Source organism: Ranitomeya imitator, chromosome 2 (genome assembly GCF_032444005.1).
Source record: "Ranitomeya imitator isolate aRanImi1 chromosome 2, aRanImi1.pri, whole genome shotgun sequence".
In the NCBI taxonomy this organism is placed as follows: Eukaryota; Metazoa; Chordata; class Amphibia; order Anura; family Dendrobatidae; genus Ranitomeya; species Ranitomeya imitator.
Genome location: NC_091283.1, coordinates 332,353,878 through 332,371,217, shown reverse-complemented (window position 1 = coordinate 332,371,217; position 17,340 = coordinate 332,353,878). Strand labels below are relative to the sequence as shown.

Below are 17,340 nucleotides of genomic sequence, written 5' to 3'. Positions count from 1 at the left end.
TTTTTTAGCTGTTCCAAGTGATTTAGACAAGATGATACTCTTTGCACTTCTCTTAAACCGTCCCTCCATGTCTCCGGGTCCAGGGATATGCCCAGCTCCCCTGAATGTGTAAGAACTATACCTAAATATGGGATCCCCTTATCTACCCACTTAAAAGGGTATTTACATTCTAATAATCCTTGAGTCGTGAATGGAACCAAAACAGGAAAAACTAATGATTTAGTGGCATTAACCCCTTAATCCCATTGGATGTACTATCCCGTCAAGGTGACCTGGGACTTAATTCCCAGTGATGGGATAGTACGTCCAGCGTGATCAGATGCGCTCACGGGGGGAGTGCGGCCGATCGCAGCCGGGTGTCAGCTGACTATAGCAGCTGACATCCGGCACTATGTGCCAGGAGCGGTCACGGACCACCGCCGGCACATTAACTCCTGGCACACTGTGACATGATCACAGTGTTCCGGCGGTATAGGGAAGGATCGCGCAGGGAAGGGGCTCCCTGCGGGCTTCCCTGAAACCCTTGGAGCAACGCGATGTGATTGCGTTGCTGAGGGTCTCCTACCTTCTTCTTCCTGCAGGTCCCAGATCCAAAATGGCCAAGGGGCTGCATCCGGGTCCTGCAGGGAGGTCAGAGCAGGCGGCGGGAATCCTCCCTGCTATGCTGTGTGATCGCTGATCTGACACAGTGCACAGCAAAGTGTCAGATCAGCGATCTGTCACCTTACTGTGATGTCCCCCCCGAGGCAAAGCAAAAAAAATAAAAAATAAAAATATTTACATGTGTAAAAAAAAAAAATAATAAAAAAAAAATATTGTTCCAATAAATACATTCCTTTATCTAAATAAAAAAAACAACAAAAGTACACATATTTAGTATCACCACGTCCGTAACGACCCAACCTATAAAACTGTCCCACTAGTTAACCCCTTCAATGAACACCGTAAAAAAAAGGCAAAAAACAACGCTTTATTATAATACCGCCGAACAAAAAGTGGAATAGCACGCGATCAAAAAGACGGATATAAATAAACATGGTACCGCTGAAAATGTCATCTTGTCCCGCAAAAAACGAGCTGCCATACAGCATCATCAGCAAAAAATGAAAAAGTTATAGTCGTCAAAATAAAGCGATGCAAAAATAATTATTTTTTCTATAAAATAGTTTTTATCGTATAAAAGCGCCAAAACATAAAAAAATATAAATGAGGTATTGCTGTAATCGTACTGACCCAAAAAATAAAACTGCTTTATCCATTTTACCAAACGCAGAACGGTATAAACGCCCCCCCCAAAAAAAAGAAATTCAGGAATAGCAGTTTTTTGGTCATGCTGCCTAACAAACATCGGAATAAAAAGCAATCAAAAAATGTCACGTGCTTGAAAATGTTACCGATAAAAACATCAACTCGTCCCACAAAAAACAAGACCTCACATGACTCTGTGGACCAAACTAAGGAAAAATTATAGCTTTCAAAATGTGGTAACGCCAAAAAATATTTTTTGCAATAAAAAGCGTCTTTTAGTGTGTGACGGCTGCCAATAATAAAAATCCGCTAAAAAAACCCGCTATAAAAGTAAATCAAACCCCCCTTCATCACCCCCTTAGTTAGGGAAAAATAAAAAAATTGAAAAAATGTATTTATTTCCATTTTCCCATTAGGGTTAGGGCTAGGGTTAGGGTTTGGATTACATTTACGGTTGGGATTAGGGTTAGGGGTGTGTCAGGGTTAGGGATGTGGCTAGGGTTATGGTGGGATTAGGGTTAGAGGTGTGTTTGGGTTAGGGTTTCAGTTAGAATTGGTGGTTTCCACTGTTTAGGCACATCAGGGGCTCTCCAAACGCGACATGGTGTCCAATCTCAATTCCAGCCAATTCTGCGTTAAAAAAGTAAAACCTTGCTCCTTCCCTTCCGAGCTCTCCCGTGCGCCCAAACAGGGGTTTACCCCAACATATGGGGTATCAGCGTACTCAGGACAATTCGGACAACTCCTGAGGTCCAATTTCTCTTGTTAACCTTGGGAAAATAAAAATTTGGGGGGCTAAAAAACCATTTTTGTAGGAAAAAAATAATTTTTTATTTTCACAGCTCTGCGTTATAAACTGTAGTGAAATTCTTGGGGGTTCAAAGTTCTCACAACACACCTAGATAAGTTCGTTGGGAGGTCTAGGTTCCAATATGGGGTCACTTGTGGGGGGTTTCTACTGTTTAGGTACATCAGGGGCTCTGCAAATGCAACATGACGCCTTCAGACCAATCCATCTAAGTCTGCATTCCAAATGGAATCCTTCCCTTCCGAGCTCTGACATGCGCCCAAACGGTGGTTCCCCCCACATATGGGGTATCAGCATACTCATGACAAATTGGACAACAACTTTTGGGGTCCAATTTCTCCTGTTATGCTTGGGAAAATACAAAACTGGGGGCTAAAATATAATTTTTGTGAAAAAAAAAAGAATTTTTATTTTCACGGCTCTGCGTCATAAACTGTAGTGATACACTTGGGGGTTCAAAACTCTCACAACACATCTAGATAAGATCCTTAGGGGGTCTACTTTCCAAAATGGTGTCACTTGTGGGGGGTTTCCATGTTTAGGCACATCAGGGGATCTCCAAATGCAATATGGCGTCCCATCTTAATTCAAGCCAATTTTGCATTGAAAAGTCAAATGGCGCTCCATCCCTTCCGAGCTCTGCCATGCGCCCAAACAGTGGTTTACTCCAACATATGGGGAATCAGCATACTCAGGACAAATTGCACAACAACTTTTGGGGTACAATTTCTTCTAGTACCCTTGGCAAAATAAAAAATTGGGGGCGAAAATTTCATTTTTGTGAAAAAATATTATTTTTTATTTTTACGGCTCAACATTATAAACTTCTGTGAAGCATTTTGTGGGTCTAAGTGCTCACAACACATCTAGATAAGTTCCTTAGGGGGGTCTACTTTCCAAAAACGTGTCACTTGTGGGGGGTTTCAATGTTTAGGCACATTAGTGTTAGGCTCTCCAAAAGCAATATGGCGTCCCATCTCAATTCCAGCCAATTTTGCATTTAAAAGTCAAATGGCGCTCCTTCCCTTCCGAGCTCTGCCATGCGCCCAAACAGTGGTTTAGCCCCACATATGGGGTATCGGGGTATTCAGGACAAATTGTACAACAACTTTTGGGGTCCATTTTCTCCTGTTACCCTTGGTAAATTAAAACAAATTGGAGCTGAAGTAAATTTTTTGTGAAAAAAAAATTAAATGTTATTTTTTTTTTTTAAACATTCCAAAAATTCCTGTGAAGCACCAGAAGGGTTAATAAGCTTCTTGGATGTGGTTTTGAGCACCTTGAGGGGTGCAGTTTTTAGAATGGTGTCACACTTGGTTATTTTCTGTCATATAGACCCCTCAAAATGACTTCAAATGTGATGTGATCCCTAAAAAAAAATGGTGTTGTAAAAATGAGTGTCAGGTCGCCATTATCACCGCCGCGGCCCCTGCTGTCCGCTTTTACTTACCGCTCCTCGGCGTCCCGGCGCGCTCCTGTTCCAGCGCCGCCTTCTCTGCTCGCTCTCCCGGCTCCTGCTTCCTGTCGAGCGCACGCGCACTAGGGTGTCCTGCGCACGCGCACTCTGCCTTCCCTGCTCCGGTCAGCCCTGTGTCTCGCTGGCAGCGCTGACGTTACTAGCAGCGCTCCTGCGCGTCCACAGCTCCCTCTACTGGGAGCACTTGTATGCGCACTCTGCCTTTTTCTTTGGACACTCTTTCCCCTGCTCTCTGTGGTCCTGGAAGACCATGACCCGGAAGGTATGCTGCCACTCTGCATTTAAGGCCGCCTCTTCCTTTTGGCTGTGCCTGTCTGTCATTTGTTTTCTGGCAAATGCCTCTGGCTCCTTCGCTTCCTAGCATGCCTTACGTTCTCCCTGCTGCTTGTCTCTGACTTTTCGTTTCTGTGTATTATCATTAACTGTCTCCGTGCTTCCTTTGCAGCTCCAGTTCTCCTGTACCTTCTTTTCTTCCCGGTGTTCCAGATCCTCTGCCTAGTCATTCCGCCATCGTCTCCTGCGCTTCCGTGGTCTCGTGTCTCCATCCTGTCTTCCGGTTTGTCCTTCCATTCTCTGTCTGTCTTGTCAGTTCCCGTTACCCGTTCCGCTTCTCCTTCTTCGTTCTCTTTTCCGTCGTCCCTGTCCTGACCTTTTCCTTTCCTTGTACTTTGGTACCGGCTGCCGTTCAGTAGTCTCCCCTGGGCCTGCTCCTAACGCTCCCTGTATAGGGGGCGGTCCACCTGGTCCACTCGTCCTGGGGAGGTTCGCTGTTTCGGTCCAGTGGGTCCACTTATCTCGCTTTCCTGGTCCCTGAGCGTAACAGTACAGACAGGCCATGGATCCCGCTGGTACCTCTGCTTCCATCCAAAAGGAACTCTTGTTTTTACGGGAGAACCAAAGCCGGATTATGGGTTTTCTTAAATCTATGGAGTCCCGTTTAGCTGCTCTTCAACCCTCCGACCCGGGCAGCGCAACCCAGCTGGCCAGTCTCCAGCAAGAGCTCGCCCAGCAATGTGATACCCAGGGCCACATACTGAGTTACATGGCTTCTGTGGATAATCGTCTGCTCGCCCTTCAAACTGCCACCTCAGCCCCTGCCCAGGCTCCGGCTTCGCACCCTCCTCCTCGTCTGGCTAGGCCGCCGCGATACGGGGGAGATCCTAAATTGTGTCGAGGTTTCCTAAACCAATGCCAGATGCACTTTGAACTTCTGCCACAACAATACCCCACTGACCGAGCTAAGGTGGCCTTTATTGTGTCTCACTTGGAGGGTGTGGCCCTGGCCAGGGTTAACCCCCTTTGGGAACGTGATGATCCTCTCGTCTCCCAACTCTCTTCATTTCTAGAGACCTTTCGTAAGGTCTTCGATGAGCCGGGACGGTTGGCTTCTACTACCGAGTCTCTTTTTAGTCTCCGCCAGGGTACTCTTTCTGTCGGCCAGTACGCCATTCAATTTCGTACCTTGTCGTCCGAGCTGGGCTGGAACAATGAGGCTTTGGTTGGGGCCTTCTGGCGCGGTCTGTCTGGTCGAATTAAGGACGAGTTGGCGGGTAGAGACACTCCTGCAATTCTGGAGGATCTGATTTCCCTGGCGACCCGCATTGACTTGCGTTTTCAGGAACGTCTCCGTGAATTGGCCAGGGAGAGGAGACCGCTTCGTCCAGTCCTATCTTCTCGCAGTCCTCCTCGCTCTCCTCAAGTCTCTCCTTCTGTGGTATCTGCTCCTGAACCTATGCAGGTGGACCGTATCAAGCCGGCGGAGCAGCGTCGTAAGGAGAGACTGGCACAGGGTCTCTGCTTTTACTGTGGCAGTGCCTCCCATCTTCTGCGTTCCTGTCCGGTGAGGCCGGGAAACGCTTCCGCCTAGGTCAGGTAAGGGAGGCTTAGGGGCGGCACGGTGGCACAGTGGTTAGCACTGCAGCCTTGCAGCGCTGGAGTCCTGGGTTCAAACCCCACCAAGGACAACATCTGCAAAGAGTTTGTATGTTCTCTCCGTGTTTGCGTGGGTTTCCTCCGGGTACTCCGGTTTCCTCCCACATTCCAAAGACATACTGATAGGGAATTTAGATTGTGAGCCCCATCGGGGACAGTGATGATAATGTGTGCAAAATGTAAAGCGCTGCGGAATATGTTAGCGCTATATAAAAATAAAGATTATTATTATTATTATTACCTGGGTGATAGTGATTCCTCTCTACCTTTTACTCTTTCTGTTCAGTTGCATATCAGTTCCGCTCGCTTTTCTGAAATAGCGTATGTTGATTCTGGAGCGGCTGGAAATTTTATTCAACTCGAGGCGGTCAGTAGGTTTCAAATTCCTGTCAGATCCTTGGAGTCTCCTCGGCAGTTAGCTTCAGTTGACGGTCGGCCCTTGCAGGAGACCGTTACTTTGGTTACAGAAGAAGTGGAACTGCAAATCGGAGCTTTACATCGGGAGAAGATTGCCTTCTACGTGTTGCCATCTTTATCTCATACGTTTCTCCTGGGTCTTCCGTGGTTAAGAATACACGAGCCAGTTTTAGATTGGCATTCTGGTGATGTCCTCCGTTGGGGTCATTCCTGTCAAACTAAATGTCTACGTCCTGTTCTTCCTTTAAGGTCATCCATGTCTACTTCTCCTCCGGCAGGTTTGCCTTCAGCCTATCACTCCTTTGCTGATGTCTTCGATAAGAAAGAAGCGGAGAACTCGCCCCCGCATCGCCCATATGACTGCCCGATCGACCTCGTTCCTGGTTCAACTCCACCCAGAGGACGAATCTATCCACTGAATCTTCTTGAGTCTCAAGCCATGTCCGAGTATGTTCAGGAGAATTTAGCCAAGGGTTTCATCCGGAAGTCCTCCTCACCCGCAGGTGCAGGTTTCTTTTTTGTTAAGAAGAAGGACGGAACCCTCCGTCCCTGCATCGACTACCGTGGTCTTAATTGTATTACTATTAAGAACAAGTATCCACTGCCTCTTATTCCTGAACTTTTTGATTTGCTACGGGGAGCTCGAATTTTTACTAAGCTGGATCTTCGCAGGGCCTACAATCTTATCCGAATTCGTTCCGGAGATGAGTGGAAGACCGCTTTCAACACCAGAGATGGTCACTACGAGTACCTCGTCATGCCTTTCGGCTTATGCAATGCCCCCGCGGTATTCCAAGAATTTGTGAATGACATTTTCCGTGATCTTTTGTATTCTTGCATGGTGGTATATCTGGACGATATTCTCGTTTATTCTCCTGACCTGTCTACTCACAGAAGGGACGTTCGTCTTGTTCTTCTGCGTCTGAGGGAGAATCGTCTATTCGCCAAGATCGAGAAATGCGCCTTTGAGCAGTCATCTCTTCCTTTCCTGGGATACATTATCTCCGACTCTGGTCTATGCATGGATCCGGAAAAGGTGTCCGCCGTGCTCAACTGGCCACGTCCTCTTGGTACCAAAGCTATCCAGCGATTCGTCGGTTTCGCGAATTACTACCGACAATTCATTCCTCACTTTTCTTCTCTAATCAAATCCATCATCTCCTTGATTCACAAGGGATCCGATCCTCACATCTGAACCCCTGAAGCTGAAGATGCCTTTCTTTCTTTGAAACAAGCCTTCTCCACAGCTCCCGTACTTCATCGTCCTGAAGTCAATAAACCTTTTATCCTCGAAGTGGATGCTTCTGCAGTAGGAGCAGGGGCAGTACTGTCTCAAGAATCCTCGTCTGGGTGATTTGTCACCTGCGGTTTCTTTTCCAAGACTTTCTCTCCTTCTGAGCGAAACTATTCTATTGGTGACAGGGAGTTATTGGCCATAAAGTTGGCTCTACAAGAGTGGAGATACCTTTTGGAGGGAGCTGTTCACCTGTTCAGGATCTATACGGACCACAAGAATCTAGCTTATATTCGTTCGGCTCAGAGACTTAATCCCCGGCAAGCTAGATGGTCCCTTTTCTTTGCTCGTTTTAATTTCGAGTTACATTTTCGTCCTGGCAATAAAAATATTAAGGCCGACGCTCTCTCCAGAAACTTTTTGGCTATCGACTCAGAGGAAGAGGCTTCGCATATTCTGGATCCCTCCAAGGTCATCGTAGTAGCTCCCGTCAATCTGTCTTCGCTGCCTCCGGGCAAGACCTTCGTCTCTGAGCACAACAGAAGGCGAGTTTTACGTTGGGGCCATGCCTCCAAGTTTGCTGGTCATGCCGGTCTTAAGAAGACACTCTTGCTTCTTTCCCGCTACTACTGGTGGCTGACTCTTTCCCAGGATGTTCAAGATTTTGTTGCTTCTTGTCCGTCTTGTGCCAAGAACAAGATTCCTAGACGACGGCCCTCAGGACTTCTTCATCCGCTGCCAGTTCCTTCAGCTCCGTGGCAACACATTGCAATGGATTTCATCACGGATTTGCCTCGCTCTTCCGGCTGCACTGTCATCCTTGTTGTTGTGGATAGGTTCTCCAAAATGGCTCATTTTTTATCCCTTCCTGGTTTACCCTCTGCACCTGAACTGGCAAAAATTTTTGTCCACCATATTTTTCGTATTCATGGCTTTCCTCAACATATCGTTTCAGATAGAGGAGTTCAGTTTACATCTCGGTTCTGGAGAGCGCTCTGTAAATATATGAACATCTCACTTGACTTCTCTTCTGCCTACCACCCTCAGTCCAACGGTCAAGTGGAACGCACCAATCAGACTCTGGTAACTTATCTTCGTCATTTTTCCAATGCACATCACAGTGACTGGTCTGATATTCTTCCTTGGGCAGAATTTGCATACAACAACCATCCCAGTGAATCTTCTTCCAAGTCGCCCTTCTTTATCGTCTACGGTCAACATCCTGGTGTACCTCTACCGGTTCCTCCTGTCTCGGGGGTGCCGGCGGCTGATCTTTTGTCCGGGGAGTTCTCCAGGATCTGGCAGGAGACTAAGACCGCTCTTGAATTTGCGCGAGACAGAATGAAGAGACATGCTGACAAGAGGCGCCTAGACCCTCCGTTATATCATCCCGGTGATAGGGTATGGTTATCCTCTAAATTTGTTCGCTTAAAGATTCCTTCTCGTAAATTGGGTCCTCGTTATATTGGGCCTTTTGAGATTCTGACCTGTATTAATGATGTCTCCTACAAGTTAAAGCTGCCCTCCTCGCTACGCATTCCTAATTCCTTCCATGTTTCCCTTCTGAAGCCACTTGTTCTCAATCAGTTTCATGCCTCTACTGAGCCTTCTTCCCGGCCGGTCTCCGCTAATGATGTTTTTGAGATTAAGGACATCCTTGCCATGAAGAGAGTGAGGGGGAGGACCTTTTTTCTGGTAGACTGGAAGGGTTTTGGTCCAGAGGAGAGATCCTGGGAGCCTCGGGAGAACATCCAAGCTCCTCGAGTTTTGGCTAGATTTCTTTCTGGTCTTAGAAAGGGGGGAGGTAAGGAGTGGAGTACTGTCAGGTCGCCATTATCACCGCCGCGGCCCCTGCTGTCCGCTTTTACTTACCGCTCCTCGGCGTCCCGGCACGCTCCTGTTCCAGCGCCGCCTTCTCTGCTCGCTCTCCCGGCTCCTGCTTCCTGTCGGGCGCGCGCGCACTAGGGTGTCCTGCGCACGCGCACTCTGCCTTCCCTGCTCCGGTCAGCCCTGTGTCTCGCTGGCAGCGCTGACGTTACTAGCAGCGCTCCTGCGCGTCCACAGCGCCCTCTACTGGGAGCACTTGTATGCGCACTCTGCCTTTTTCTTTGGACACTCTTTCCCCTGCTCTCTGTGGTCCTGGAGGACCATGACCCGGAAGGTATGCTGCCACTCTGCATTTAAGGCCGCCTCTTCCTTTTGGCTGTGCCTGTCTGTCATTTGTTTTCTGGCAAATGCCTCTGGCTCCCTCGCTTACTAGCATACCTTACGTTCTCCCTGCTGCTTGTCTCTGACTTTTCGTTTCTGTGTATTATCATTAACTGTCTCCGTGCTTCCCTTGCAGCTCCAGTTCTCCTGTACCTTCTTTTCTTCCCAGTGTTCCAGATCCTCTGCCTAGTCCTTCCGCCATCGTCTCCTGCGCTTCCGTGGTCTCGTGTCTCCATCCTGTCTTCCGGTTTGTCCTTCCATTCTCTGTCTGTCTTGTCAGTTCCCGTTACCCGTTCCGCTTCTCCTTCTTCGTTCTCTTTTCCGTCGTCCCTGCCCTGACCTTTTCCTTTCCTTGTACTTTGGTACCGGCTGCCGTTCAGTAGTCTCCCCTGGGCCTGCTCCTAACGCTCCCTGTATAGGGGGCGGTCCACCTGGTCCACTCGTCCTGGGGAGGTTCGCTGTTTCGGTCCAGTGGGTCCACTTATCTCGCTTTCCTGGTCCCTGAGCGTAACAATGAGAAATTGCTGGTCAACTTTTAACCCTTATAACTCTCTAACGAAAAAAAAAATTCTTTCCAAAATTGTGCTGATGTAAAGTAGACATGTAGGAAATGTTACTTATTAAATATTTTGTGTGACATATCTCTGTGATTTAAGGGCATAAAAATTCAAAGTTGGAAAATTGCAAAATGTTCAACATTTTTGCCAAATTTCCGTTTTTTTCACAAATAAACGCAGGTAATATCAAATAAATTGTACCACTATCATGAAGTACAATATGTCTCGAGAAAACATTGTCAGAATCACCAGGATCCGTTGAAGCATTCCAGAGTTATAACCTCATAAAGGGACAGTGATCAGAAATTGGCCCAGTCGTTAACGTGCAAACCACCCTCGGGGCTTAAGGGTTTAAGTTTATAGTACAATAAAGCGAATTATTCTAACGTGGTGACAAAGGCAGGAAAAGATGATTCTATGTCAGTGCACGAGATAATTACATCATCCGTGTAAAGTCCAATTTTGTGAATTACTGGCCCAACTTTAATGCCCATTATAGTTGGAGAGGATCGTACTTTTTCAGCTAATCGCTCCATACATAAAGAGAAGGGGTCAACTCTGACGTGTTCCGTTAGTTATTGCAAATGAGTTTGACAAAAATCCTGACAATACCCTAGCATTGGGGTTGGAATACATGGCACAGATCGCTGAGAATATGGGGCCCACCAAACCAGACTTCATCAATTGTTGTGAATTCCGCTCTTGGGCTCCCTCCGGTGGTTGTAAGTGGCACTTTTGTGAGTTCTGCTCTTGGGCTCCCTCTTGTGGTTTCTAGTGGTATGGCTGCTCCTTGGAGTTAGCTGTCATCAGTTGCCTTCACTTATCGTCTCTTCTGCTCCGCTATTTAAGTCTGGCTCTTTCTTCAGACTGTGCCACTTGTCAATCTTTCCTGGCTGGATTCACATCTCTGCTTGGATTCTCCTGGTTTCCTGACCAGTTCTGCAAAGATAAGTTTTGGCTTTGCTAATTTCAGTCCACATGTTGTGGACTTATTGTTCTGTGCATTCTATATTTGTCCAGCTTGTCATTATGGTTTTTTTCTGTTAGCTGGAAGCTCTGGGAAGCAGATTTACCCTCCACACCTTTAGTCAGGTGTGGAGATTTTGTAAACTCTGTGTGGATTGTTTTGTAGTTTTTATACTGACCGCACAGTATCCTTTCCTGTCCTATCTATCAAGCTAGACTGGCTTCCTATGCTAAAATCTGATTTAATTTCTGCGTCTGTTATTTTCCCCTCCTCTCACCGTCATTATTTGTGGGGGGCTATCTTTCCTTTGGGGATTTTCTCTGAGGCAAGATAGGTTTCCTGTTTCCATCTTTAGGGGAAGTTAGATCTTAGGCTGTGCCGACGGGTCTAGGAAGCATCAGGTACCCCCCACGGCTATTTCTAGTTGCGCTGATAGGTTCAGGGTCTGCGGTCAGTACAGATACCACCTCCTTCAGAGCTTGTCTCATGTTGTTCCTAAACCACCAGATCATAACAGTACAAGTGGCCAAAAATGAATTAAATCAGGGCCGGCTCCAGGTTTTCGAGGGCCCCGGGCGAAAGAGTCTCAGTGGGCCCCCCCTTTAACACATACCCCGATTTATGATGCCCAGATACGGCAGAGAAATGTATAGTACAATGCCAGATTTCACTTCTTACATGAGTGACAGCTATTGTAGATTCTGCAGTGTATATATACAGGAGGAAAGGTGCTGTGCAGTGTATATATACAGGAGAGGTGCTGTGCAATGTATATATACAGGAGGAAAGGTGCTGTGCAGTGTATATATACAGGAGAGGTGCTTTTCTGTTTTGAGTTTTTCTATGAAACAAAGACTTTTCTACATAAACAACTTTGTTTGGTTTTGCGGCCCCAACAGATCTGTGCTACAAAGTAACAGGCGGCTCGGGCATTAATGAGGGACCTGATGCTGAATCCTTTCCACAAACCCTAATGACCCAATTAGTGCCCTGTCATTAGAAGCTCATTAAACGCCTCCCTGTCCCGGGCAGTCATGTACAGTATGGGGGGATCCTGCAGCCCACCCCCTGACTGCTCCATTCCATACACTGCCCTCTGTCGCGCTCACTATTATCCTGTGCATTTCTCTGTCATCGTTACCCCATGTTACACTTGTCACCCCCCACTACAGAGTAGCAGGGCAACCAATGTCACCCCCTCCCGGACCCTAATGGCAGCAGGAAATGTCTGCTCCTCTATTGGGTTGGAACCCGATTTAATCAAGGAATAATGTGGATTTGTTGCCGGTGGCTGCAGGGGAAGGGTTAAGTGATGCCATGTCCTTGGTGGGAGCAGTGGCAGCTGCTGGGACCTGGACAGACACAACCAATGTTGCTGTGACTGCACAGTGTGACCTAGAGGAGAGAAGCTGAGACTCCGGAGCAGAAATCACCCACATGCCAGCACTGGGCAGAGTCCCTCCAGTCTCCAGCCTGGGGCCACGGGGCCCCAATGTACAGCCCACAGCTCAGTTTTATCCATGGCAGCAGCTCCCCTTCCTCCTGGCATCTGGTTAACCCCATTTATGCGGGTCGGATTGTTATCTTTAAGGTTCAGCAATAACCTTCATACAGATGGGAAGGGGTTAAGCTTCTTCCTACCCCACTGGTGCAGGTTTGGTGCAGCATGCATGTATTCTGGGTGAGCTGGGTGGCTACAGGCTGCACCCCACCAGCTGCTCCTCCAGACATCACCCACATTTTTAGGCAGCGGAGACAGACAGACAGCAGACTGAGCCACAACTGCAACCACTGCTGGATACCATAACACTCACTCAGGGCAGCACTGGTAGGACGGAGCTCCTCGGAATCTGCCTGATAAGTTCAGCTCAGCACTGCAGCCACCCAGGGGGGAGAGCAGAGAACGTGCTGTCTCCGCCCACAAACAGTCACACTGGCTGCCTTCTGTTAACCCCTATGTGTGCCTGCCTGGCTGCACTGACTGAGTGAGAAGATGCTTGTGTCAGAGCTGGCACATAGGGGTTAAGAGAACGCAGCCAGCAGTGACATTGTGGGGGGAGAGAGCATGTTATCTCCTGCTCTGCTCTCCGTGGGCCCCCCCCCCTCTCCCCAGGGCCCCGGCATTTGCCCGCTGTGCCGGGTGCTGACGCCGGCCCTGAATTAAATGTATCTCAAAAGAAGGAAAAGAAAGTTCTGAACCACTTTTTTTTCTGTGCTTTGGTTTGTCTTTTTTTTTTTCCTCTTGATATCTGGGTGGTTCAGGATATATGTTTTGGCATGGATGTTCAGGGTTTGTTTTCTCGTGTGGATCAACTTGCTGCGAGAGTACAGAATATCCATATGTTGTCCAGACTCCGGCTTTAGAGCCCAGAATTCCTACTCCTGATTTGTTTTTTGGGGACAGATCCAAGTTTTTGAACTTTAAAAATAACTGCAAATTGTTTTTTGCTTTGAAACCCCGTTCTTCAGGTGATCCCATTCAGCAGGTGAAAATTATCATATCCTTGCTGCGTGGTGATCCGCAAGACTGGGCTTTTTCTCTTGAAACAGGGGATCCGGCATTATTGAATGTAGATGCATTTTTTTCAAGCGCTCGGATTATTGTATGACGAACCTATTTCTGTGGATCATGCAGAAAAAACCCTGTTGGCCTTGTGTTAAGGTCAGGAAGCGGCAGAGTTAAGGTACCGTCACACATAGCGACGCTGCAGCGATACCGACAACGATCCGGATCGCTGCAGCGTCGCTGTTTGGTCGCTGGAGAGCTGTCACACAGACAGCTCTCCAGCGACCAACGATCCCGAGGTCCCCGGTAACCAGGGTAAACATCGGGTAACTAAGCGCAGGGCCGCGCTTAGTAACCCGATGTTTACCCTGGTTACCATCCTAAAAAGTAAAAAAACAAACGCTACATACTTACCTTCTGCTGTCTGTCCTCGGCGCTCTGCTTCTCTGGTCTGGCTGTGAGCGCCGGGCAGCCAGAAAGCAGAGCGGTGACGTCACCACTCTGCTTTCCGGCTGACCGACGCTCACAGCCAGAGCAGGAGGAGTGCAGAGCACAGCGCTGGAGGACAGACGGCTGTAGGTAAGTATGTAGTGTTTGTTTTTTTACTTTTAGGATGGTAACCAGGGTAAACATCGGGTTACTAAGCGCAGCCCTGTGCTTAGTTACCCGATGTTTACCCTGGTTACCAGGAAAGACATCGCTGAATCGGTGTCACACACGCCGATTCAGCGATGTCTACGGGGAGTCCAGCGACGAAATAAAGTTCTGGACTTTCTTCCCCGACCAGCGATCTCCCAGCAGGGGCCTGATCGCTGCTGCCTGTCACACTGGACGATATCGCTAGCGAGGACGCTGCAACGTCACGGATCGCTAGCGATATCGTCTAGTGTGACAGTACCTTTATACTGCCAGAAATTTAGAAAATGGTCTGTGCTCACTAAATGGAATGAAGAGGCTTTGGCTGCTATTTTCAGAAAAGGTCTTTCTGAAACCCTTAACCCCTTCATGACCGGGGGATTTTTCGTTTTTCCGTGTTCGTTTTTCGCTCCCCTCCTTCCCAGAGCCATAACTTTTTTATTTTTCCGTCAATTTGGCCATGTGAGGGCTTATTTTTTGCGGGACGAGTTGTACTTTTGAACGACATCATTGGTTTTAGCATGTCGTGTACTAGAGAACGGGAAAAAATTCCAAGTGCGGTGAAATTGCAAAAAAAGTGCAATCCCACATTGGTTTTTTGTTTGGCTTTTTTGCTAGGTTCATTAAATGCTAAAAATGACCTGCCATTATGATTCTCCAGGTCATTACGAGTTCATAGACACCAAACATGACTAGGTTATTTTTTATCTAAGTGGTGAAAAAAAATTCCAAACTTTGCTAAAAAAAAAAAATTGCGCCATTTTCCGATACTCGTAGCGTCTCCATTTTTCATCATCTGGGGTCGGTTGAGGGCTTATTTTTTGCGTGCCGAGATGACGTTTTTAATGATAGCATTTCGGTGCAGATACGTTCTTTTGATCGCCCGTTATTGCATTTTAATGCAATGTCGCGGCGACCAAAAAAACGTAATTCTGGCGTTTCTAGTTTTTTTCCCGCTACGCTGTTTAGCGATCAGGTTAATACTTTTTTTTTATTTGATAGATCGGGCGATTCTGAGCGCGGCGATACCAAATATGCGTAGATTTGATGTTTTTTTAAATGATTTATTTTGATTGGGGCGAAAGGGGGGTGATTTAAACTTTTTTTTTTTTTTTTTTTTTTCACATTTTTTTAAACTTTTTTTTTTAACTTTTGCCATGCTTCAATAGCCTCCATGAGAGGCTAGAAGCAGGCACAACCCGATCGGCTCTGCTACATAGCAGCGATCTGCTGATCGCTGCTATGTAGCAGAATTGCACGTGTGCTGTGAGCGCCGACCACAGGGTGGCGCTCACAGCGACGGGCAATCAGTAACCATAGAGGTCTCAAGGACCTCTATGGTTACCATTCACAAGCATCGCCGACCCCCGGTCATGTGACGGGGTCGGCGATGACGTCATTTCGGGCCGCCCGGCCGGAAGCGGTAGTTAAATGCCGCTGTCTGCATTTGACAGCGGCATTTAACTAGTTAATAGGTGCGGGCAGATCGCGATCCTGCCCGCGCCTATTACGGGCACATGTCAGCTGTTCAAAACAGCTGACATGTCCCGGCTTTGGTGCGGGCTCACCGCGGAGCCCTGCATCAAAGCAGGGGAGCCGGCATCGGACGGTATAGTACGTCCGATGCCGGTAAGGGGTTAAAGATGTTATGGTGGGCTTTCCTACGCCTGCCGGTTTGAGCGAATCTATGTCTCTAGCCATTCAGATTGATCGGCGTCTGCGCGAGCGCAAAGCTGTGCACCATATGGCAGTATCCTCTGAGCATAGTCCTGAACCTATGCAATGTGATAGGATTTTGACTAGAATGGCAGGAATTCAGACGTCAGAATAGGCTGTGTTTTTACTGTGGTGATTCGGCTCATGTTATCTCTGATTGCCCTAAGCGTACTAAGAGAGTCGCTAGGTCTGTTACCCTTAGTACTATACAGCCTAAATTTCTCTTATCTGTGACCCTGATTTGCTCATTGTCATCCTTTTCTGTCATGGCATTTGTGGATTCAGGCGCTGCCCTGAACTTAATGGACTTAGAATTCGCCAGGCGCTGTGGTTTTTCCTTGCAGCCTTTGCAGAGCCCTATTCCTTTGAGGGGCATTGATGCTACACCCTTGGCCAAGGATAAACCTCAGTACTGGACACAGATGACTATGTACATGGCTCCTGCACATCGGGAAGATTGCTGTTTTCTGGTGTTGCATAACCTGCATGAAGTTGTTGTAGTGGGATTTCCATGGTTACAGGAACATAATCCGGTGCTGGATTGGAAAACTATGTCGGTGACTAGTTGGGGTTGTCGAGGAGTACATAGTGACGTTCCTTTGATGTCAATTTCCTCTTCCCCCTCTTCTGAGGTCCCTGAGTTTTTGTCGGATTTTCAGGATGTATTTGATGAGCCCAAGTCCAGTTCCCTTCCTCCACATAGGGACTGTGATTGTGCTATTAACTTGATTCCTGGTTGTAAGTTCCCTAAGGGCCGACTTTTCAATCTGTCTGTGCCAGAGCATGCCGCCATGCGGAGTTATGTTAAGGAATCTTTGGAGAAGGGGCATATTCTGCCCTCTTCGTCACCATTGGGAGTGGGTTTCTTTTTTGTTGCTAAGAAGGATGGCTCCTTGAGACCCTGTATTGATTATCGTCTTCTTAATAAGATCACGGTCAAATTCCAATACCCCTTGCCTTTGCTTACTGATTTGTTTGCTGAGATTAAGGGGGCTAGTTGGTTTACTAAGATTGACCTCCGAGGGGCATATAATCTTGTTCGTATTAAACAGGGTGACGAATGGAAAACTGCATTTAATACGCCCGAAGGCCATTTTGAATACCTTGTGATGCCATTTGGGCTCTCTAATGCTCCATCTGTGTTCCAGTCTTTCATGCATGATATTTTCCGCAATTATCTTGATAAATTCATGGTCGTATATTTGGATGATATTTTGATTTTTTCCAATGATTGGGAGTCTCATGTGAAGCAGGTCAGGATGGTGTTCCAGATCCTTCGTGATGATGCTTTATTTGTGAAGGGGTCTAAGTGCCTATTCGGAGTTCAGAAGGTCTCTTTTTTGGGTTTTATTTTTTCTCCCTCGTCTATAGAAATGGATCCTGTTAAGGTCCAAGCTATTCATGACTGGATCCAACCCACATCTGTGAAGGGTCTTCAAAAATTTTTGGGCTTTGCTAATTTCTATCGCCGTTTCATTGCCAACTTTTCCAGTGTGGTTAAGCCCCTTACTGATTTGACGAAGAAAGGCGCTGATGTGACGAATTGGTCCTCTGAGGCTGTTGAGGCCTTTCAGGAGCTTAAACGCCGATTTACTTCTGCCCCTGTGTTGCGTCTACCGTATGTTTCTCTTCCT

General features: G+C 47.4%; 1 protein-coding gene across 1 annotated transcript in view; it reads left to right on the top strand.

Annotated features, from left to right (window-relative positions):
- LOC138663592 (zinc finger protein 605-like) overlaps window positions 1–17,340 on the top strand; it is an 89,305-nt gene that overhangs the window by 65,388 nt on the left and 6,577 nt on the right. Inside the window, exon 8 of the mRNA XM_069749852.1 lies at window positions 1,796–1,807. Within this exon, the coding sequence (XP_069605953.1) occupies window positions 1,796–1,807 (12 nt within the window). The remainder of the gene's footprint in view (window positions 1–1,795; window positions 1,808–17,340) is intronic.